Source organism: Pygocentrus nattereri, chromosome 2, assembly GCF_015220715.1.
Source record: "Pygocentrus nattereri isolate fPygNat1 chromosome 2, fPygNat1.pri, whole genome shotgun sequence".
Lineage (NCBI taxonomy): Eukaryota > Metazoa > Chordata > Actinopteri > Characiformes > Serrasalmidae > Pygocentrus > Pygocentrus nattereri.
In genome coordinates, this window is record NC_051212.1 from 17142481 (window position 1) to 17167508 (window position 25028).

Below are 25028 nucleotides of genomic sequence, written 5' to 3' on the forward strand. Positions count from 1 at the left end.
GGACATCATTTATGAACGCCTGGAAGACAGAGGGGGCGACAGAGAGTCCGAAAGGCATAACCAAATATTCATAGCGCCCCCTAGTGGTCACGAAGGCAGTCTTCCATTCATCACCTTTCACCCTTATCAAATTATATGCACTCCGGAGGTCAAGTTTGGTAAAGTACTGCTCATCTTGGAGCTGTTCTAGTGCTACTGGAACTAAAGGCAAAGGGTATGGGTAGGCCTTAGAGATCTGATTGAGTGCTCGGTAGTCTATACAGGGCCTTAAGCCCCCATCTTTCTTCTTGATGAAGAAGAAACTTGAGGCTATCGGAGAGGTGGAAGGTCTGATAAAACCTTGTTCCAGAGCTTCATTGATATACACATCCAGAGCTTTTTGTTCTTCCTGCGTTAGGGGATATATTCAGGCTTTGGGCAGTATTGGCTCTGAAACCAGTCCAATGGGACAATCATAAGGTCTGTGGGGTGGCAGTTGGGTGGCGTTTTTCTTTTCGAACACTTCCTTTAAATCCAGATATTCAGAAGGAATATTAAACGTAGAATTTGAATCGGGGCTTTCAATGGTTGTGGACCTGAGAGAAAGGGACGGTATACCAATACAATTTTGCACACAATTGTCTGACCATTTTGTTACAGTACGCTCTGTCCAGGAAATTGTAGGAGTGTTTCTCCAACCATGGAAGTCCCAAAATCACTTCAAAATCTGATTGCCCCAATATGAGAAACAACAGGTTTTCAGAAAGGAGAGCACTGACTTGCGTTTTGATGGGGACAGTAGCCTGGGTGATGGGGCGAGGCCCCACAGGATCGCCATCCAAAGCAGTAACTTTAAGGGTTTGTTGTAAGTTTTGTACAGGGATTTTTAGCTTCTTCACAATCCAAGAATTGATGAAATTCCCCTCAGCTCCTGAGTCAATCAATCCTGAAACGATAATATCATTATGGTGAAGGCACAACCGCACCAGTAGTAGAACAGATTTGGAGACCAACCCCTTTGTGGGAAGTGAACTCCGCGTGCTTTCCAGGGGTCGGCGCCGTGCTTTGAGAGGTCCTCCTGCGACACTCTCTTATACGATGACCAGGTTGCCCACAGAACAGACATAAATGATGGGAGAGACGATGTTGTCTCTCCTCTTGTGATAATCGGGATGAGTCACACAGCATGGGTTCAGAGCTTTCTGTAGGTTCTCTTCTCAATTGAAAATGGTGAGATGTGCTTTTGGGGTTCCTGAAACTTTCTTCTTACAGGAGTTCAATAAGTGATCTAGCTTTATTGTCAATGATATTAACTGATCCAAACTTAAATCTTCATCCCTGCTAGCAAGTTCATTAAGGATTTCTGGTTTCAGTCCTTGCCTAAATGTCACCAAAAGGGCAGCCTCATTCCAGCCACTGCTGGCAGCGAGAGTTCTGAACTCTAACGCGTATTCTACCACAGAATGTGATCCCTGTCGTAACTGGGCTAAACGTTCTCCACTAACTTTTCCCTCATAGGGGTTATCAAAAACAAGTCTGAACTCTTTCAAAAAGTGTGCATAGGTCCAGTTACTAAACGAGGACCAGCTAGCAGTAGCCCAGTCTAATGCTTTACCAGCTAGTCTTGATACCACAAACGATATTTTAGCTTGGTCTGTTCCTACAGGTGAATTATCAAAAAACACTGAGCATTGTAACAGGAAACCTCTGCACTGATCCGGATCGCCTGAAAATTTATCGGGCTTACTAACCGGAAATGTAGTTTGTGGAGTAGCAGCGGCTGGGGAAGTAGGTGTGAGCACCGCCGTCTGATCAGTCAGATTTGTGACGCGGAAGTGACTGGACATTTCTTTGATGCTATTCACGAGCTGCACCAGCTGAGCTTGCTGTTCCGACTGTTGATTACTCAGGGATTCCAAAGACCGTGTTACTCCTGAGAGAACAAGCTGATGTTGTCCCAAGAGTTGTCCCTGCTCCGAGAGCGCCCTTTGGATAGTATACTTCTCTGCCGTCTGCATAGTGGCTAATTATTCTGTGACGGTCAGACAGATTTGCAGATGCTCGCAGATAAAGTGCGGTGACTTTAATTATCCACTCAGTCCAAAGGGTAAAACACAACTCACAGTATAAGATCCAGTCCAGTAATCGATAACATGAAACCATCCGAAAAAAGGGCAACAGTATCCAAGGGGCAAAAACACAAATCATACATGGGAAAACTCATCCAAGGTTTGATACCCAAAATATACAGAATAGTAGAATCAGGGAACACTCAGTGATTGTCTAAACAATACTTCACAAAGTTCTCAACCTGAGTCCCTGCTTAAATATTAGTAGGGGGTGAGCATCAGGTGAAAGGAGTTCAATAATCAGGCGACTGAGAGCGCTGATAGGTGCATGGGGAAACCACGTGACCTGTCTGAGAATCTTGGGGTTTGGAGTTTTCAAAGGCCGAGTCCCCTAGCATGTGATCGATCATGTGGTCTCCCCTAGCACTCTGGGAGATGAAGTCCAGCTCCTTCGCAGAATGCATGACATATGTACAACCCCAATTTCAATGAAGTTGGGACGTGGTGTAACACATAAATAAAAGATATTTAATGTTCAAACTGATAAACTTTGTTGTTTTTTTGCAAATATTGATTAATAAAAATAACACCACACATCTGGCCACCGTTGATTTCACCACCTGCACTGCCTCACACCTTGGTGGAGCCGGCCCCATCTTTTTCTTGTTTTTTTCCTCTCTTTCTCTCTTGGCTTTCATAGGAGACTAAACCTGCTGTACTCCCTGGGCCAACTTGCCTGTGACCAGAACTACAGCAGTAAAGAGAAACTTATTTCACGCCTTTAAAATTACTGTATGCTCTTCTTAGAGGGATCATTGTTTTGGTCTTGTTAACCACTTATTTTGAGAGATTTAATAAAATTGACCCGGAGCCGCCCTGAACTGAATTTCCCTGAGCTCGTGCTGTCCCTCTCAGCAAACGCCCCACAATGTATAATCAATAGAAAAACATAATGTTTGTCATGTGTGTGTTTCAGGTGTGTCTAATTCAGGAGCTTCATTCTCAGTGTTCAGTCTGCTCAGTAGTTTCATGGCAGTGTCTCCATATCTGCTGGTGTCCATTGTTCTGGGGGTCAAATGCTACAGAGCTCGAGGTGAGAACTCTTTCAGTGTGACTGCAGATTACACACTGTTTTAAATCTATAACCATAACTGTTATTTTAAGTATGATTGGCAGGAGCAGGATTATTCATTTAAATAGCAGAAGTAGATTAAAATATTTTAACTGTTACTTACAGAGACTAACTGACCCACAGTTAAACACATTTTTGCGCTTAAAATAATTATATATATATATATATATATATATATATATATATATATATATATATATATATATATATATATATATATATATATATCAGCAGAGTGAACTATTTTAATGTGTTTTTGTTTGTTTATTTGTTTCGTTGCTTGTTTGCTTTTCTTTCAGCTCAGCCTGATGAAGATCAGTATTCAGTCACAGAAAATGTATAATGACTTACAATTGTTTTCCTACAGTGCTTTCACATTATCTTCACAACCTGCTCATGTTTCAACTTTAATCATTTCAAGTTATACACTTTTATCCAGTGTGAATAAAAATACTTCTACTTATTTTATTTTCATATTTTGTTGATAGTCATTTCAAAATCCTTTCAAAATAGCAAAAATATGTATAAAATAAACAAACGTTTGAAATGTCACTGTAAATATGTAAATAATGTTGATATGTATTACAAAGTTTTCTTACTTATCATTATGTAAATGGATATTACATTAAACTAAAAATAAAATTCATTTCAGAGAAAGCAGAGATTCTTTTGTTATGCTGAAATGTTCGACTCCTGATGAAATATTGTGTGATTGCTTCTAAATAATCTCCAGCTTTTAAACAGACAAGGGAATTTGTTAAGTTTATGCATGTTAGCTACTCTTGTGAGATCTCCACAGATCATTTGTGTTCATCTCAGTTTGAGCCTCATATAAAATATTGGTTAGATATTATTTAGCCTGTAGTACCACTGAGTGCCAGTATTTCATTTCAGCACACCAAGATCAAAAGTGACTGCAGAATCAAACTAGAGTCCATAAAAAAATCTACAAACATGCTGATACATAAAATCATGTGCTGGTGCATGCAAAGAAAATAAAATGATTTCCAGGCAAAACAAAAGGTAATTACAATAACAATACCTCTTGGAGGTCAGTCATACTACATAAAATCTAAAATACTCGAGAATCACCATTCAGAAAGCCAAATAAACCATATGGTGTTTTTAGGTAATACGATGGCATTTATCCTGTGCTGCCTCAAGAAATGTGTTTTGGAATATGCAGCTGCCAAAGTTCACTTAAGCTCATGACTAAAGTAAGTAAGTAAAAAAAAAAAGCCTCAGCAGAATCATTTAGAGGCGAACACATTCATATCATATCATATCATATCATGTCATGTCATGTCATGTCATATCATATCATATCATGTCATGTCATGTCATGTCATGTCATGTCATATCATATCATATCATATCATATAGTTATATAATTTCTCATTTTTTAATCACATTCATATTTACACAACTTTATATTCTTCAAATCTGCACTCGTGTTAAGAAACAAGACAGTTGTCAAACAATAAGGCTGGATGATCACTTGTAGCCCACAGGCCCATGAGCAGGTTAAAGTGCCCACGTATATACTGACACTTCATTAAGTAAAACTCTTCATTTCTACATTCAAAATTTATTTCAAATAAAGCCTTTCTGAGAAGATTTAATAATAAAATACAGACTGTAGTTCATATGTTTGCCTGGATACTTTGTAAACCCATTTTTACCATGTTCTTAAATGGTCAGGATCCCCACAGGACCACCACAGAGCAGGTATTATTTGGGTAGTGGATCATTCCCAGCACTGCAGTATCCCCTAGTCCTTAGCACTGCAATCCTCTAGTCCTTCATCAGTGGTCACTGGACACTCTTGGCTGAATATTTTTGCTTGGTAGGTTCCTGACTGAGCCGTAGAAGAGCACAGAACTCTGTGCCATGCAATGCAATACAATACAATACAATACAATACAATAAAATACAATAAACTTCAATACACAGTGCATTCAACAATAAAGTAAACTTCAAAACAGCGCAATACAATAAAATATGATATACAAGTGGAGCACAATATATTGGAAACGATACTTAATTCAATGTTCATTTAAGTGCTGTGTAAAGAGATGAGTCTTCAGTCTGTGTTTGAAGACAGCAAGAGACTCTGCTGTACGGACAGCCAGTGGGAGGTCATTCCACCACTTGGGTGCCAGTACAGAGAACATTCTCGATGCTTGTCTTCCACACACCTTGAAGGATGGCGGGTCAAGCCGAGTTGTCTTTGGGTGTGTAAGTTTGAGTGTTGGTTACTCTTTTTGGTGACCTTTGTGAATATTTGCAGCTTTTCAGTTGAGTTTCTTTCTGGCACAGGATTGAATGCAATGTCTTGTTCACACTTTAAATTGGGCTTGTTTGGTGTGTCAGGTGGAGATTCTGGCAACTGAGCTTTCAAAGTAGCTAAAAAGTAGCAGTACTTCTCAAAAAGTAGCTAAAAAATAGCCGCTACATTTTACATTAGCTAGCTACAAATTTTGGGAAGCACCTACAAAGGAGATAACTACAAATTTTTCAGCAGCTATCCCAACCCTTTATATATCACTATTATATTTACAGGGGGCAGAGGTGTTAACCTGGAGATTGCTGAACCTCAGTTTTGTCTTCTATCAAGAGGTCACCATTTACTCTGTTAAACACTTTAAAAACACATCAGAACAGGAGACATTATAATGCCCTCCTAAAACTCTTATGCCTGTTTAATCTAGTAGCTGTAAATGACAGGCTGCTTATTATTTCTACATTAATACAAAAATTGAGCTGAATTAAAGGGAAATTCCACAGATTTGTAAAATATTCTGTGATGGAAAAACAAAGTAAGTCAGTGTTTTGAGGTGAACTAGTTAATTGCAGAGAAACATACTGAATTGTCATTTGTTTAAAGTGATGGTGAAAGGCAGCAGAGGTCAAAATGTCTACAACACAAATTAACAGCCAATTATTAGACAACATGATGTTATTGTGTAATAAAGTTCTGCAAGGTAACAGGATTAAATCCTACAGATGACTATGGAATTGGTGAACTTATGTTTTCCGTTTTTTTTTTTTTTTTTATTGCTTAATAAAGTATTCTTGAGCTAACATGAGAAGTAAGACACATACATGCTTCTCTCTCTCTCTCTCTCTCTCTCTCTCTCTCTCAGGAAGTGATGGGTGTTGAACACAGAGCGTTGTTCAGTCAGTCAGTCATTACGGGGACAGTATGGAGTTCGGGTCTCTCTCTGTGATACTCTGTGAGTAAATGTTCTCTTTAAGTCTTCAGCAGAGTGAGAGCTGCTGTATGAAGATACTAATATTTAATCTGAATGATGAGGCTGGGTGTGATTATGTACACTGTAAAGAACTGATGTTAATTTAAGGGTAAATCTCTTTACCTTCATGGTAATTAGTTACTCTTTGTCAAACATGTTAGGATCAGGTACTTCATGCAGTCTTGAGCAGGCTGTCTTGAATTTTGTAGTGACAGGGGCGGAGCTTCCCAGCATTTTTTTAAATTATTATTTTTTTAAATGTATTTAGATGTTTTGTTGTTCGAACCATGATGGTGTTTGTCTTTTAGCAACTAGTCATACTGTAATCAGTGCAGTAACTGCTATAATGTGATGTTCAGTTCATCTTGTGGATACTAAACAGAAGTAAACTGTTGTGAAAGCGACAGTAGATTCACATTAGAGCACATATGAGCTGTACAGAAAAGAACTATGCAAATACAAAATGAAAATGAAGAGGAAACTGTTTTTTACAGTTTAAAAATGTGTATTTCACTCACCAGTCAGAGTAGAACAGAAAGTAATTTTAGTGACACTGCACAGAACAGTCTGAGAAACTGAGCTGTTTACCACATGCACTCATTTAACTCACTGTTTATTTATTTAGTCCCAAAAGTAGCATTTCTTTCTGTTTTTATATGGTAGACAAAGGCTCTGTAACAGCATAAGGTATAGCTGACAGAATTTTGTGTTTTAATTTTTATTTACTTTTTTTTTACTTAATAATGTCACATCTTTTGAATTAAGTCAGAACTTATTTGTCAAGGATGTATGTCCAATCGAATCATTTTACCCATTATAATCTGATTATAATATCATGAGATGTTAGTATTTAAAGTAATCGTGTTACCTTCTTATTCTATCTATTCTTCTATATTTCTTTATTTTTCAGATAATTCATAAGCACATCTCTGATAAACAACAGAAACGAATCAAATTTGACCTAAATACACTTGAATTATTCAGTTTGCTGTTGGAGTTTAGATTTTCTGTGCTGTAGTGTTAAGGATGTTTCTTTCTTGTTAATGTGTTTGTCAAGAATGCAAAGAATAAAGTCACTTTTTAGCCAAAGTGGAGAATAATGAGGGAGATGAAGCAACTAAACATGGCAGTTTATTAGAGTAAAGGTTCACAGCTTGCAGACAAGGGAAAGCAGACTTCCTGCCAAAGCTGAACACGCACTGACGCACCAAATTCATTGAGTCTCTTCCCCTTTTAAACAGAATAGGAGAGAGGCTCCCTCATTCACAGCTTTTACAAAGTGTATGTAACAAAAATGAAGGACAGACATAAAAATGGTTTCTCATCAGATTGTGCTTGTGTTATTCATATGTTGTACTGGCAGAGATGATTTGAATGTTTAGATAACAAACTGCTCTGTTAGTGCCACTAAAAAGATGCTCAGTGTCAGTTATGTGGGTTAACCGTGTTGTTTTAGTCCTCTGATGTGCTGAAACACCCACTGGTTTTGATCTGATGCAAAATAATACAGCTATTATGAGGTGTAAATGAATTGTATGGGAAATGTAGGGGAAATATTAGTTTTCTTGGAATTGCTTTTAAAATATAGTTTAATGAAGTTGTGGTGGAAATCGTGACAAAAAATGTATTTGAGCCTTTGAGTCTTTATCAAAGTGAGTAACAGGTTTATTAAAAAGCGAACATGATTCTCTCTCCCTTTCCTATATCTTTCCTAGCTGTGTGTTGTGCTTCTTATACCCTTCTGTCATTCCCCCGCCCTTACGTTCCTTTCATGGCAGTAAGCATTGGTCAGCATTATTCTCAAGTGTACACCATTCTCTTACATGTTTATCTTATACGACCTGTTTACTGCGAGCAGCCAAGCAAAACATCCAGATTCGACCCGTAGCCTCGTGGCTAGGCGCCACTGCCTTGCTGCCTCTATCTTCACACTCTGCTTCTGTTCTCATAGCGAGATCACTTCCACTTATCTCCTGAGACACAAAACAATCCCGCTACCTCTCGACCACTGTGACATTTAGAATCATCCTTAAGCATAATAGCTCAAAAGGCATATTTCAACACTATTAAATACATTTCCATGACATTTCCCCCCTTTGATTCTAAATCAACCTCTAAACTTTACTTTCCCTCATTAAACAATTGTTGCAAGTTCAAAGAATCAGAAGAAGGGTGATTTTGATCATCCTCAAAGTCCTTCTGTAACATGTGATATTGAGCAGTAAAGGAGCGGGCAATCATGGCAGAAATGCAATTAGAGATGCAGGGAGCAATACATATCACAAGAAGTAGCACACATATAAATGGTATTAACATAGTAACAATCCAGTGTCCCCATGGGCCCATCAGAGATGTCAGCCAGCTAAACCAGGAGTCATCTGCGATTGGTGGAGGCTGAATGCTAGCTCGCATGTGAGCAATGAGATCAGACATATTTCTATAATAATCTGGGAGTGAGAAACAACATGAGGTGTTCAATACCTTACAGACCCCTCCTTCCTTAGCCAGTAAGAAGGCAAGAGCCATTCTGTTCTGCAACACGGCTTGTCTAATTGCAGCCATCTCAGTATTCACTAAGGTGAGAGCTTTCTCTGTTTCACTGGCCAAGACTAGTATCTGCCTGGCATGGCCATTTATCTTGTTCAAGGCTGCTGCTGTGCCTCCCCCCAAGAACACAGACCACCCCACAGCTGTCCCTGGAGAGGTCCAGGGGTCAGCGAGGGTGTATCCATTGTAAGTTGGGGCACCTCGCCTAGTCCTAACGGGCTTATGGAACACGGCTAAATTGGGAACTACTATGGCGGGAGTACAGCACCCTCTCCAGTTATACCGCGATGCAATTGGGAACCCAGTGTAGGCCGACTGACCACAGACCCAGCTTACCGGGCTGAGGTTTAGGTGTACATGAGTAGGGTGCAGTTAATAGACTGGAAATAATGGGTGATGTTACCAGTAGAGACAGAACAATTAGTATTTTCTGGATTTAGGGCAGTAAAATTGACCCGGTACCGGTTGTGAGCTAAGATGGGGCCATCTGGGACACCTATTGAACACAAGCACATGGTAGCATTATAAGTGGGTATTGCAGAAAAAGATATGTTTTGAAACTGAGGTGAATACCTGGGACCATTAGTTTCACAATCATTGGGTCTATGTGCAATAGCTTTGGTGCCATTAGTGGCCCATACAGGCATCCGCCCAGTCAGTAAATATTCTTGGGAAACATTCAACATGAACCCCACCCCTGTGTTCAGTCCACAGTCTGACATGTTCTGGATCAGTGGAGCAGCTGTAGCATTGTCTAGTGGTGTGGGAACCCATGGGACAGTAAACTTGTGGCATGCTAAACAATGTCTGTCGGGGTCCACAGCATTAGCTGTCACAACAGACATCATGCAGGCTCTGTTACCTCCACACTGTTTCTCAGTGGTCTCCCAGGCTCCTGCCAGGGAGACGAGGCAAAGCAACAGTGTGATGTACATCATGTTGAAGTCGTTTCCTCAGGTGTCGTTCGAGCCCTGTATAGTGTCGAACTCTTATAGTGAGTGTGATGTACCCACGTTCCTTGTCCTTCCACCTTGACTGCAGTGTGGGTGACCAGAAGCACTTGGTGAGGTCCCCTCCACTTGGGCTGGTTCCACCTCCGCCTCCTCAGGTCCCGGATCAGCACCCAATCACCTGGCTTGTAGTCATGGAAGGGCTGGTCAGCTGCTTGAGGTAGTACTGCTTTCACCTGCTTAGACACAGACAGAAGCGTCTCATAAAGTGAGACGCAGTAGGCCGTGAGAGAGTGGTCAAGCAACTGGTTATCGAGTGGGGGTGGACCTATTCCCGTGTTGGGAGGCCTGCCAAACACTATCTCAAATGCACTTAGGCTGTTCTCGTTTGTGGTCTGGTCCAAAGGACGAGAGGGAGACATTTGACCCAATTAAGGCCTGTTTGTTGTGTCATTTTTTGAAGACCATTTTTGATGGTCCCATTAGCCCTCTCTACTGCCCCGGCGCTGGTGGGGTGGTAGCTGCAATGTTTTCTCATATCTATTCCTAGATACTTGGTCAGGCTATTCAAGCCTGTGTATACAAAGGGTTTACCATTATCACTTGAAACATGTTGTGGCAGGCCCCATCTGGGAATTATTTCCTTGAGGAATGCTTTGGCCACTGCTTCGCCATCCTGGGTACCTGTGGGAAAAGCCTCAACCCATTTGCTGAACATGCATAAACAGACCAGGAGGAACCTTTTCCCTTCTGCTGGAGTTAATTCAACAAAATCAATTTGCCAATGTTGGAATGGTTCTGTCACTGGGGGGTGACCCACAGACTGTTGTGACAGAGGTTGTGTGTGTCTGTGTTTGTTTTGTGCACATACTAAGCATGCTGAACAAAACTTTTGGGTGAGTGTGGAGAGTCCAGGTGCATACCAGTGTCTTGCTATCATATCCATTATCCCCCCTTTGCTCATGTGACTCCTCCCATGAGCAATAGTAATTAACCCTTTCATGTATGCTTTAGGGACACATGGTCTGTCTGTAGCATTGTGTACCCATACCTTATTTTGTTTAACACACCCTGATTTGGACCATTGAGCCCGCTCTGCCAGAGTAGCAGAGGACTGGATGTCTTGCAGTGTAGGTTTCTCTTGGTCTGTTACAGGAAGCTGTGTGGCGGTGATCGGATCTGTGCAGGCAGTATGTATTGCCACATGGTCTGCGAAAGCATTTCCCTTACTGACAGCGTCATCTGCTGAAGTGTGTGCTGCACATTTGACTACTGCAATTTGTCATGGTAGCAATAAGGCAGAAAGTAATTCATTAATGAATTTGTGATGTTTTATTTTAGTGCCAGAGCTTGTCAGAAAGTTCCTTTGTTTCCACATGTAACCGAAGTCATGTGCCACGCCCCACGCATATCTGGAGTCCGTCCAGACCGTGAGCGTTTTGCCTTCTGCGAGTTCACAGGCTTTAGTTAACGCAATAAGCTCTGCAGCTTGTGCTGAATATGAGCTAGGAAGGCTCTGTGTGTGCAAAATATCCGTAGCAGAGACCACAGCATATGCAACCCGATTTATTCCCATTTCATCTTTGCTGGCTGAACCATCAACAAATAGTTCTACCTCTGCGTTTGGCAGTGGCTCGTCTTTGAGATCTACTCTGGGTGTGCATGCATGTAGCAGCAGTAGCTGGCAATCATGTGGCTCTCCATCTTCTGGAGTAGGCAGAAGTGAGGCTGGGTTTAGAGTGGTGCAATGGCGCACCGTAACATTGGGCAGGTCCAGCAAAGCTGTATGGTAACGCAACCATCTTTGTGCGGAGAGGTGTACAACCCTTTGGTCTTGCAAGATGTTATGCACTGAGTGTGGAACCTTGAGAGTGAGGGGGGCGTACGCAACTATGTCTCTAGAGGCTACTAGAGCCTTTTCTGCTGCTGCCACTGCTCTAAGGCAAACTGGTAGGCCCTGAGCTAAAGGGTCCAATTTGCAGGAGAAATACGCCACTGGGCGTTACTTATCCCCATGTTTTTGTGTGAGGACTGACGTCATATAGATGCCTTTCGCATCCACCATTTGTACAAAGGGTTTTGTTGGATCAGGTATACCCAAAGCAAGCATGTTTTGCAAAGCTATCTTGAGCTGTGTGAAAGCTTCCTCAGCCTGCTCAGTCCACAAAAGCATTCGTGCTTTTTGTTGGAATGATTTCCCTAAGGGGCCCCTCTTTCTCAGCATAAAATGGAATGAAAGTGCGACAATATGAGCACATACCAAGGAAAGACAACAGTTGTTTCTTAGTCATTGGTTTGGGAGTTTGGCAAATCGCCTGTATTCTGTCTGCTGCCATTTGCTTTTGGCCTGCGGTGATAATGTGGCCCAGCAAGGTGACCTCTGGCTTGCAATATTGCAATTTGTTTTTGCTGGCTTTGTGCCCATTGTTGGCTAGATGCTGCAGCAACTGCTGGGTGGCCTGTTTGCAGAGCTCCCGTGAGGGGGCGCTCAGGAGCAAATCATCCACATACTGAACCAGCACCACCTCTTCAGGTAGTGTTAGTGAAGCCAGGCTATCTCCCAAGGCCGCATTATAGATGGTAGGTGATTCGCAATACCCCTGACAAAGACGTGTAAATGTGTATGCCTTGCCTTCAAATGAGAATGCAAACCAGAATCTGCTGTCAGGGTGCACTGGCACACTGAAAAACGCATTGGCCAGGTTCACTACTGCGTAGTGGGTGTGGTCAGTGGGTATTTGGGACAAAATGGTGTGGGGGTTTGGAACCTCTGGGGCTCTGGCTTGGACTGCTGCATTTACTGCTTGCAGATCTTGAACAAACCTCCACTCATCCCGGCCGGGTTTCTTTACTGGGGAGATTGGTGTTCTTACTGGTGAGTCTGGACATGGAACTATTACCCCTGTCTGGAGCAATGCTTGAAAAACAGGCTTAATGCCCTCAACTGCCTCAGGCTTCAAAGGATACTGGGCCTGCATGGGTCTGTATGCTGATTTGGGAGTGATCACAACTGGTTCACAGTCCCTAATTAGTCCCACATCATATTTACTGGACGCCCACAGTTGAGGAGGAAGTGAGGCCAGTTCTAGTTCCTCCTCCTCTGTGAGCGTGGCAGCCTGCACCAATGGAGGGGGGCCAAATAGCTCCACAGTGTGCTCCGTTCTCAATCTGCATTGAAAAGGGCACTTCCACGTTTTCGTGGAGGCACTGTACTGTACATTAGGGCGCTCTGTGTCAATCCAATCGTTAGCCTTGGCCACCCTCAAAGCCCATGGTCCAAAGTCTCGCCATGGGAGGGTGTGTTTAAATCTGGCTAGGGAGATGTGTGGGTACGAATTACCTACTGTGAACAGTTCGCTCTGAGCTTTTGTCAGTGAAACTAGGGCGGCCGCCATTTTGTCGCTCCATATGAGTGCTGTAGTGGCAAGGGATTCTGTCACTGGTTTAAAAAACTGTTTCTCATAATCATGATCTGGGCCTCGACTAATGTGTGAGGTGCAATGCACATCTTGAGTTTTCCATTGCAAAGATCCTAAAACTGTTGGGCTTTTGACAGAAAATGTTTAACAGTTTCCCCTTGTTCATCAACACAGCGCCATATGTAAGTGTATCCAGGGACACCTGATGCTAATTGAACCATGCATGGTTGTTCTAGAAAATCTATGGCTAGTCCCTCTGGTGAGCTAATCAAAGTGCATCCCAATTTACACATTAGATCCCTAGCTAACAGATTTACCGGGCAAACGAAAGATATTAAGAAACAATGCAAAAACATTTTGCCATTTAGAGAGCACTGGAGAGGCACAGACACTTTCTCGCTAACTACTTCTCCCCCTACACCTATTAATGCTTGAGATTTTCCCTGCTGTGTGTCACAGTGAAGGTCATTCGTTCTAATCACCGAATGGCCTGCCCCACTATCTACCAAAAATTCCAAATCCTTCCCTTGTACCGTTAACGTTATTTTTGGCATGCTTAAAGGGCATGTTGTCAGCTGCTGCACTAATGAAAAATAGGGAGAAGAAGATGGGACTTCCCTTTTTGGTGTGTCAGTGGATTCCACCTCGCCATCCTGCCCCTCCGCCGCCCATCACTTCTCTTGAGTGGACTGTCCTGGACAGTCTCTGGTGAAATGTCCAAGTTGGCCGCAGTTATAGCACTGATTCTCCCATTCACCCATCTGATCCACACTTGGTTGGAAGGCTGGCCCATTGCCAGCGAATCCTCTCCCTCTGCCTCTGCCTCATCCTCGACCCTTCCCCTGCCCTCTCCCTCGGCCTCCTTGGCGTGGAGCTCTGATGGGGAGGGCTGCAACTTGTTGCACGATCGTCAACATGGCTTGATCCATCGTGTCTGCTCGTTTAGTTTTTTTTTACTTTGTTTCTGAGTTGAGGAGGCGTTCAGGGTGTTTGGCATGGTACTCAATGACGCTGAGAGGCTGTCTGGCAAATCCCACACAATGCTTTTTTATGGTGCTAGACAGTTCTGGCTTCAGTCCCAATAAGAAGCTGTTACGCAAGTGTGCTTCCCATGGGCCCACGTGCTCTGCATCATTCGCTCTTTGAGCAGGTGCTTCCAGCCCGCTGTAATCTGTGTGCACTCTTGTCAAGCGGACTAGATAATCTTGGACAGTCTATCCATCTTCCTGCTTACATGCTGCTATCTTCCCCGTGTTCACATGCAGAGGGAAAGCAGGCGAGTTCTCAGACCCCTTATCATATTCCGAGCGTTGGGGTCCGGTTGGTCAGCTGGTGGCTGATAACTGGGGGCTGCCAGGCGAATGTCTCCATCTGGCCAGTTCCGGTCGATCTTGCAGTAACCGGACCCCAGCTTCTTGAACAAGATGCGTTTTATCTCATTTACAGTTGGGCGACAAGACATAACAAAGTCCTCAAATTCCTCTCCAAACTTTCGTCCTCCTACTTGTCGAGGATCAGATAAACCAGAGGCAGCTTCCATTATATCCTTTTCAGTCCAATATCGGTGGACTAACAACGGGCCTTCAGGTCCTGCAACTTCCACCATTGGAAAACATCCACTCGGAGCCTGAACTGCTGTAAGAACATTCCCATGGTGATGTCGGCCTCCCGGGGAGGTGGGCATACCAGTGAATGTCTCACTCCCCTCTATGTTGTTCTCATTATGGCTCCTGGTGTGTGCAGCCACGGGTGACCACATGGGAGGAGGCTGCAGCTGTCCAGGGCCGGTTGGGGATGGGCTGGTCTGCGGAGCCGCTGATGTGCTCTGTTGGATCTCATCCAGGCCTGCTCTCGCTGGTGCGTATGGGCTAGGCGTTGCAGGTCGTGGCGGTGGTGGGTTGTATGGCGGTGGAGGTGGTTGTAGCATCTCCGGTGGTGGTGGTGGGAGCTCTTCTTCTGGTTCTGGTGCTGCTGGTTCTCCTGGTCGGGGTCGTCTCGGTGGGGCGGCATCGAGGTCAGGATCAAGCGTGACTGAGACACACTGAGACACAGGGTTAGTTCCCCTCCCTCTCTTTCTGCCTCCGTTCGGCCTCTTCCAGCCAAAACCCTGCTGCTCTAACCATATTCTTTTTATGCTTTTTACAGTGTTTGATTACTGCCGTGGACATCCCACGTGCGGTGATATTACTCTTTCTATAAATTTATTCAAATATTTCACACTAAACTACCATTTGCTGTTTTTTTTCTTTTGCTGAGGGAGAGTTAATTTGCTGGAAATCCGAAATATTTGATCCAAAGGGGAACATGCATTACACTGTCAGTACCATAATCCTGGCTCATTTGCTAAAAAGAGCTGCAGTATGGACTTTAGGGTACAACTTTAACTCCTTAACTAATTGGGAATTAAATTAATTAAACTAAATTAAAACAATTAAACTAACAGCTAATTGGGATCCCATTTTGTTCTCTCACTTGATTTGGCGACTCAGAGAAATTTAGCCCCAACAACCAAGTCTCACCTCATTTTATCCCTACTTAATACTCAATCAGCACCCTGTACTATTGATATTACTTATGCACTCCTCCCCACGGTCCGGACCTATTGCTCTAAAGATACGTCTATCAATAGAGGCCTCGCTCTGACCAGGCTAGTCTTTTCTTATGCTCCGTCGAGCGTCCTGCCCCGACTGCCACGCAATGTGTTACACCGTCATGCAACTAAACTCGTCCAGGGCGGAGTGCTTTAGGCAAGGTGGAGGGGTATAAAATTCAACAACATTCAAATAATCTTAAACTTGTCACTCACCACCTATTCGTTCGTTGATGAGGCTTGGACTGCGTGCGGAGGGATGATTAGTCACACCCGCCCCCACGGTACTTCTCCCTTATTCTGTTTGATTTTCCCCTGCTGTTGGGTCCGGCTTCAGCCAGAGAGCGTCCTCGGTGGGTGTTTCACTTCTCCTCCCTTCGCCGCAGTCCGCTGCTCATCCTGTTCGTGACGCCAAATTGTGGTGGAAATCGTGACAAAAAATGTATTTGAGCCTCTGAGTCTTTATCAAAGTGAGTAACAGGTTTATTAAAAAGCGAACATGACAAAAAATGAATTCTCTCTCTCTTTCCTTATCTTCTCTAGCTGTGTGTTGTGCTTCTTATACCCTTCTGTCATTCCCCCGCCCTTACGTTCCTTTCATGGCAGTAAGCATTAGTCAGCATTATTCTCAAGTGTACACCATTCTCTTACATGTTTATCTTATACGACCTGTTTACTGCGAGCAGCCAAGCAAAACATCCAGATCCGACCCGTAGCCTCGTGGCTAGGCGCCACTGCCTTGCTGCCTCTATCTTCACACTCTGCTTCTGTTCTCATAGCGAGATCACTTCCACTTATCTCCTGAGACACAAAACAATCCCGCTACCTCTCGGCCACTGTGACATTTAGAATCATCCTTAAGCATAATAGCTCAAAAGGCATATATCAACACTATTAAATACATTTCCATGACAAAGTGAAAATATTGTTTTATTTTAATGCTTCCTTTATAGCGCGAAATGTGCTGCTGTTGTGCATTTTCTTGCAGAAAGGAAGGTTTTCAGTGTTGAAATCGTATTTCTGTTTCTCTTCCCTTTTTTAGTGCTGGTTTCACTTGTTCGAGCTGGACGTGTTCAAGGTGATTTATATGAAGTGAACTGTCTATTTTGTGTGTGCTTGTTTCACTTGTTGGGGAGCTGGAAAGTTGTGTTCATACAGTATCATGAAGAAATGAATTCTGTTGCTGAGTTAGTGTAAATATATCCAATAGTGCCCTCAATGTACTGATGATGTCACTCTCACAGTGACAGGTACATGTCTGATGTTGTAAAATTAAATAAATTACTATAATAATGAAATGGATTGATCTCCAATTGCTAGAGCAGAGTTTTATCAGTGCCTTTTAATAATATTTCATATATTTACTTGAACAGAGAGACCAAAAGCTTCACTGATCCTGGTGCCTGCTGGACAGCTGTTTATTGGAGAGGTAGTGACTCTCAGATGTGACATACAAGGACACACAGACACTGAGTGGAGATACAGCTTTTATAAAAACGAATATCAACCATTTTATTCAGAAGTTCGAGAATATTCATTCAGTGTTGTAGAGTCTGACAGTGGTAAATACACCTGTAGAGGAGAGAGGAGGAGTGACTCTTGGAGATCAGAGATCAGTGATGCTGTTACACTGACTGTATCAGGTTTGTGCATTAATGACTTTTTTTTGATGATATTCATCAACAAAATTACATCACTTCATCTAACATAGATAATTATAACATTAAAATTGCACTGACTTTACACTCTGTTTCCAATCTCTTCTCACAGCTTTACCCAGAGCTACACTGACTGTAGAACCAGAGAGCTCTGTGTTCACTGGAGAGTCAGTCACTCTGAAGTGTGAGATTAAAGGTTATGTTGGATGGACGTATCAGTGGTATAAACAGGATCCATGGGGTGGATTGATTACAGTACCTCAGTCTGTGCATCACACTGTAAACAGAGACACTCTCACCATCAGAGGAGACGCTGTGATTCATGGAGATCAGTACTGGTGTAGAGGAGAGAGACGTTACAGAACAACATCATCACAGATCAGTGACCCTGTTACTCTCACTGTAAACGGTGAGCTCACTGTTATTTTATGTTTTAATAACCAAATCTTGTAAAAATGTTCAGAGCACTTTGGAGAAATGTATGTTTTAACAGTGTAAATCGAAGTATTTCTCTTTTTGATACCACAGCTTTACCCAGAGCTACACTGACTGCAGATCCAAAATGGAGTCCTGTATTCAGTGGAGAGTCAGTCACCCTAAAGTGTGAGATTAAAGGTTATGATGGATGGACGTATCAGTGGTATAAACAGGATCCATGGCGTAGATTGATTACAGTGTCTCAGTCTGTGTATCACACTATAAACAGAGACACTCTCACCATCAGAGCAGACACTGTGATTAATGGAGATCAGTACTGGTGTAGAGGAGAGAGACACGACAGATCAATATCATCACAGATCAGTTCCTCTGTTACTCTCACTGTAAACGGTGAGCTCACTGTCATTTTATGTTTTCATAACCAAATCTTGTAAAAATGTTCAGAGCACTGTGGAGAAATGTATGTTTTAACAGTGTAAATCGAAGTATTTCTCTTTTTGATACCACAGCTTTACCCAGAGCTACACTGACTGCAGATCCAAAATGGAGTCCTGTATTCAGTGGAGAGTCAGTCACCCTAAAGTGTGAGATTTACTCTTATGATGGATGGACGTATCAGTGGTATAAACAGGATCCATGGCGTAGATGGACTGCAGTGTCTCAGTCTGTGTATCACACTGTAAACAGAGACACTCTCACCATCAGAGCAGACACTGTGATTAATGGAGATCAGTACTGGTGTAGAGGAGAGAGACGCCTCAGACCAACATCATCACAGAACAGTGACTCTGTTACACTCACTGTAGAGGGTGAGCTCACTGTCATTTCATGCCTTTATTATCAACTTTTCTAACAAATTTCAGAGTGGTACAGTTTGTGGATATTTCTAATGCTGTGAATCAAAGTATTTCTCCTCTTAATGCCTCAGTTTTACCCAGAGCTACACTGATTGTAGAGCCCAGATGGAGCCCTGTGTTCACTGGAGAGTCAGTGACTCTGAAGTGTGAGATACAGTCTCACAGTAACTGGAGATATCAGTGGTATAAAGGCAGCAGTAGAACTGCAGTCAGTCAGTCTCAGACAAACACCTTCACCATCAGATCAGCAGCAGATCAGGATTAGTAATGGTGTAGAGGAGAGAGAGATTACAGACCCTCATCATCACAGTTCAGTAACAGAGTGAATCTCACTGTTAAAGATGAGTAATTACTGTGGTAAAGTCTCTGAGATCAGTGTGTGAATTCTTCATGGTCTGAACTGCGTGCTTCATCTCCAACATCAGAAACACCTAAACCTGAACTCACATCAAGCCATAAAGGAGCTGCACTGATAGGAAATCCAGTGGTTCTGTACTGTAAGCTGGATCAGTCTGCTGGATGGAGGTTTTACTGGTCCAAACATACACAGAGCCCTGAGAATGAGACCAAGACTGAAACATACTCCTACACCATCAGCTCAGTCAGTGTCTCTGATGGAGGACAGTACTGGTGCAGAGCTGGGAGAGGAAACCCAGTCTACTACACCCATTACAGTGATGCACTCTGGATAAACACGACTAGTGAGTACCACAGTTTGTGGTTTTACTGACTAAAGTTGAGTTGTCATTATGTAGACCTTTTATAATTCTTTTACTTAAGGTAGCACTGTCACATGTGTCCATAAATTGTAGTTTTGACATGATTATGTATACCCCAATTCCAATTAAGTTGGTACGTTGTGTAAAACATAAATAAAAACAGAATACAATGATTTGCAAATCCATTTCAACCTATATTCAATTGAATACACTACAGAGACAAGATATTTAATGTTCAAACGGATAAACTTTATTGTTTTTTGCAAATATTCACTCATTTTGAATTTGATGCCTGCAACACGTTCCAAAGAAGTTGGGACAGGGGCGTGTTTACCACTGTGTGTTACATCACCTTTCCTTTTAACAACACTCAATAAGCGTTTGGGAACTGAGGACACTAATTGTTGAAGCTTTGTAGGTGGAATTCTTTCCCATTGTTGCTTGATGTACAACTTCAGGTGCTCAACAGTCCGGGGTCTCCGTTGTCGTATTTTGCGCTTCTTAATGTGCCTCACATTTTCAATGGGAGACAGGTCTGGACTGCAGGCAGGTCAGTCTAGTACCCGCACTCTTTTACTATGAAGCCACGCTGTTGTAACACGTGCAGAATGTGGCTTGGCATTGTCTTGCTGAAATAAGCAGGACGTCCCTGAAAAAGACGTTGCTTAGATGGCAGCATATGTTGCTCCAAAACCTGTATGTACCTTTCAGCATTAATGGTGCCTTCACAGATGTGCCAGTTACCCCTGCCATGGGCACTAACACACCCCCAGACCATCAGAGATGCTGGCTTTTGAACTTTGTGCTGATCACAATCCAGACAGTCCTTTTCCTCTCTGGCCCGGAGGACACAACATCCATGATTTCCAAAAACAATTTGAAATGTGGACTCGTCAGACCACAGGACACTTTTTCAATTTGTGTCAGTCCATCTCAGATGAGCTCGGGCCCAGAGAAGCCCGCAGGGTTTCTGGGTGTTGTTGATATCTGGCTTTCGCTTTGCATGGCAGAGTTTTAACTTGCACTTGTAGATGGAGCGACGAACTGTGTTCACTGACAGTGGTTTTCTGAAGTGTTCCTGAGCCCATGTGGGAATATCTGTTACAGAATGATGTCGGTTTTTAATGCTGTGCCAACTGAGGGATCGAAGGTCAGAGGCATTCAATGTTGGTTTTCTGCCTTGCCGCTTACTTGCAGAGATTTCTCCAGATTCTCTGAATCTTTTGATGATATTATGGACTGTAGATGATGAAATCCCTAATTTCCTTGCAATTGCACATTGAGAAACATTGTTCTTAAACTGTTGGACTATTTGCTTATGCAGTTGTTAATGAAGTGGTGAACCTCGCCCCATCCTTGCTTGTGAAGTGAGCCTTTCAGGGATGCTCCCTTTTCTAATCAACCTGATCACCTGTGGACTGTTCCAAACAGGTGTTTTTTGAGCATTCCTCAACTTTCCCGGTCTTTTGTTGCCCCTGTCCCAACTTCTTTGGAATGTGTTGAAGGCATCAAATTCAAAATGAGTGAAAATTTGCAAAAAACTATAAAGTTTATCCATTTGAACATTAAATATCTTGTCTTTGTAGTGCATTCAATTGAATATAGGTTGAAAAGGATTTGCAAATCATCGTATTCTGGTTTTATTTATGTTTTACACAACGTCCCAACTTCATTGGAATTGGGGTTGTACATGTATTTTAATAAAAATCAATCAATCAATAAATAAGTGTTAATACAAAATGAAAAAAAAAGTAAAAAAAAAAATCCTTGCCACTGTCTTTCTGCAGAGAGTCCCAAAGCTGTGGCGTCCATAAAGCCTGATGAAAAGGTATTCAGAGGAGAGACCGTCACTCTCAGATGTGACATGCAGGGAGGAGGAGACACTGAGTGGAGATACAGCTGGAATAAGGATGATTATAGTCACAACTCATTCAGCACAAGAAAAGAGAATACAATTTCCCCTGTTAGAGAATCTGACAGTGGTAAATACACCTGTAGAGGACAGAGGAGGAGTGACTCTCAGACATCAGAGATCAGCGATGCTGTTACACTGACTGTATCAGGTGAGTCTGTGGGTTGTTTCTTGATGTCATTCCATCAGGTGAGGTTGTTATTGTGTCTAAGTAAATTAACTCTGTGTTTCTGTGTAACAGACAGAGCTCAGGCAGTACTGAGATCTTCTCCACAGAGCTGGCTGACTGAAGGAGACTCAGTGACTCTAAGCTGTGAGGTCAGAGGCTCCTCTACAGGCTGGACATTCAGCTGGTACAGAGATAAAGATGAGCTCCTCTCAGACAGCAGCAGAGGAGCTGGAGGCTCCTACACACTCAGCCCTGCTGCTCTTAATCACACAGGAGTTTATGCGTGCAGAGCAATGAGAGGAGAAACAGCCTATCACACACAGTACAGTGATACACAGCCACTATGGATCACTGGTGAGGAAACGTAGTGACAAAAGTGCTGAGTAGCAGCATATATGTGTAAATCTCATAAATTAATGCAAATAAAGAGTAGTTATGTGATTTTTTTCCCAGCTGGCATTCTTTTGCCAAAGGTTTAATAAAATTGTTCTTCATCTATCCATGTCAAATTTGGTGTCTACAATTGATCTATTGGTCAATACAACCATACTTACACATCTGAATGTTCATTTGTTCATGTTTAAGGTGTTTCTCCTCCAGTCTCTCTGATGGTCAGTCCCAGCAGAGCTGAACACTTTATTACTGATTCTCTCTCACTGAGCTGTGAGGGTCAGAGTGACTCTACTGGATGGAGAGTGAGACGATATACACACAGTGAGAAGGTGTCAGATTGTTCATCAGGCTGGGGATCAGCTGCAGGAACTACATGCAGCATCAGCTCCCTCATCACATCCCACACTGGAGTGTACTGGTGTGAGTCTGAATCTGGAGAGAGCAGCAATCCTGTCAACATCTCAGTGACCTGTGAGTCCATATGATGTATATACTCTGTTAGACCGAGCCTTGCAAACTGGTTGCTTTTAGGTTACATTTCTGCTGAGTTAAGTGTTTTCCCTCATCTAACACTCTGAAGTCAAGCCATTTTAAACATTATAATTACCTGACTTAATTTTAAATTAAAAATTGTTAATTAGCTGATATGTTGAATCAGGTATGTTTAATAAGGCAGAGAGTTGAAGTCTGAAGTGTGGTGACTTGTGAGAATTATAGACTGACACAAGTTAGACCAAACAATAGCAAACTCTACAGTCTTTGAAGACTGTACAAGTTTTTTTTTTTTTTCGTTTTATACAGAATGAGCATTATTATTTGTGCTTTATTTTCTGCCAGTTAACATTTACTACAATACTGTGAGTATTGTAGTAATTGTTCACTGAATAAAGTGTAATATTGACTCTCTTCAACAGTTGGCTTTATAATTCTGGACAGTCCTGTCCATCCTGTGACTGAGGGAGATCCTCTGACTCTGCGCTGTTTATATCACCACACAAAGCCCTCAAACCTCACAGCTGAGTTCTATAAGAATGGATCACTCCTCCAGACTCAGACTACAGGAGAGATGACCATCCATACTGTCTCAAAGTCAGATGAAGGTCTCTACCACTGTAAACACCCAGAGAAAGGAGAGTCTCCACAGAGCTGGATCTCAGTCAGAGGTGAGATAGACATCATTTATTAATTTATTTTTGTAAAACAAATTTAAACACATCATGGAACGTTCTTCACATATCTTGTGAATTGTTTCAATGTAAATTTATATTTTTCAGTGTCTACACGCTCAGCTGCTAAATCTGCTATTGGTCTGGTTGGAGTGGTTGTAGGAGTAAGTTTTGCTGTGTTGTTCATCATCTTACTGATACTGCTGTGGTGCTACAGAACCAGGAAAGGTCTGATTACTCATCCAGATCATTTATGTGTAAATAAAACATTGATAAACACAGAGCTAAACTTGCTTACATTATTTAATTTTATTAACACTTTTCCATTTATTTCTATGTTGACCAGATGGTCAGTCCCTGTCTCACTTTACTGGACATCAGCAGAACATCAACCAGACATCAGTGCAGAACCACAGAGAGTCAGGAGCTGGGGACTCTCAGTCTGGATACATGCAGGCTGGTGAGTCAGAAAGTCATCATATATCTATATATATATATATATATTTATATATATATGTGTGTGTGTGTGTGTGTGTGTGTCATCATATATTTCATCATATATAAATAATTCTTTATGTACTGCATTTCAACTTAGAAGTATGTCCTCACTAATTATCTAACTTTAAAGTGTTTATCACTTGTGTTTCAAGATTTCCCAACATTCACTATAATATTTATTTATACAGCATTTTTATTAATATTTTATGTTTTTGTTCTTTTCTGTAGAACATGTTTATGACACGGTTGAAAGAGCTGGTAGGATTAACAAAAGTAATTATTTCTTGTCAAACATTATTGACTCTTACAGTTTTGCAGTGACTAACACACTGTATTCTGTATCAGGTGATGCTGCAGATGAGCTCAGTGATGTCACTTACTCACAGATCATGAGAAAAAACAGGAAATCCAAAAACAAAGGTATGTTCTGATTGGATTATTGTGACGCTTTTCAATATTTCATGTTGCATCAGATATACCAAATCAGCAGATATGGTGTGTCTGCAGTAGATTCATCACTCTAAGAGTGCATTCAAGATTCTATACATGTTCTTCAAAAGTTTTTCTACCATATCAGGGAAATATATTCCAGCAAAGCCTTCACAGACTGAAACCATTTACTCTGAAGTTCAGCCAGGAAAAACCACAGGTACTCTGCCTCTATCCTTCTACATGTACTCACTGTTCTACATCACAGTAGATATCACATGTTGAAAAGAGATCTCATGATGAATGATGACTGTTATACATGCAGCCAGAAGTGCCCATAAGCTTTAGAGCTGAAAGTAGTTTTGTAGTACTTGAGTACGATCTTAGTCTTAATAGTGTTAAAAACAATCTCTGGGTCATATCTCTCAACTTCATTCTGTTGGACTCTGTTAATAATGGATATTAATTTCAAGACCAGCGTCTTTTCAAGATCAGTGTAGTGCCTCTGTCTGAGGTACTTAGAAAAAAAATCTTTCATTATTATATATCAACAGAACCTTCAAACAAAATAAAATAAAAGTCCTTTTTGCATAATTAATTATTTTTTATATATCACTGGTCTGTTCCATGATGGCTTAGCTGGGTATTATTTGTTTGTTTATATTTGATGGTTACAAAATCTGAAACACCTCTTGAGGCCAGATCAGAATGTTATTATTGTTCTATTTTATTTAATAATAAAAAATGTATGAACCTCACCATCATTTGCTACCAAATGTTACAATGTAAAGTTGGACTAAGATTTTAATAATAATTAATAATACATTTTAAAATCCTTATTATTTAATG

General features: G+C 41.8%; 1 protein-coding gene across 7 annotated transcripts in view; it reads left to right on the forward strand.

Annotated features, from left to right (window-relative positions):
- The first annotated feature begins 4333 nt into the window (after positions 1-4333).
- LOC108440279 (Fc receptor-like protein 5) overlaps positions 4334-25028 on the forward strand; it is a 30528-nt gene continuing 9833 nt past the window's right edge. For 2 of the 7 annotated variants that reach the window (XR_005129714.1, XM_037534998.1), the window contains exons 1-16: positions 6371-6416; positions 16983-17018; positions 17314-17583; positions 17711-18007; positions 18127-18426; positions 18546-18845; positions 19319-19594; positions 21400-21675; positions 21766-22047; positions 22279-22557; positions 23001-23249; positions 23361-23480; positions 23599-23712; positions 23979-24023; positions 24096-24170; positions 24328-24399. Coding sequence is in view for 4 of the 7 variants with exons in the window: in XM_037534998.1 (XP_037390895.1) it covers positions 6386-6416; positions 16983-17018; positions 17314-17583; positions 17711-18007; positions 18127-18426; positions 18546-18845; positions 19319-19594; positions 21400-21675; positions 21766-22047; positions 22279-22557; positions 23001-23249; positions 23361-23480; positions 23599-23712; positions 23979-24023; positions 24096-24170; positions 24328-24399 (3022 nt within the window). In the remaining 3 variants the exon portion in view is untranslated. Of the gene's footprint in view, positions 4398-6370; positions 6417-16982; positions 17019-17313; positions 17584-17710; positions 18008-18126; positions 18427-18545; positions 18846-19318; positions 19595-21399; positions 21676-21765; positions 22048-22278; positions 22558-23000; positions 23250-23360; positions 23481-23598; positions 23713-23978; positions 24024-24095; positions 24171-24327; positions 24400-25028 lie in introns of those variants that run through there. The other 5 variants (XM_037535012.1, XR_005129715.1, XR_005129716.1 and 2 more) reach the window with 5 other exon arrangements.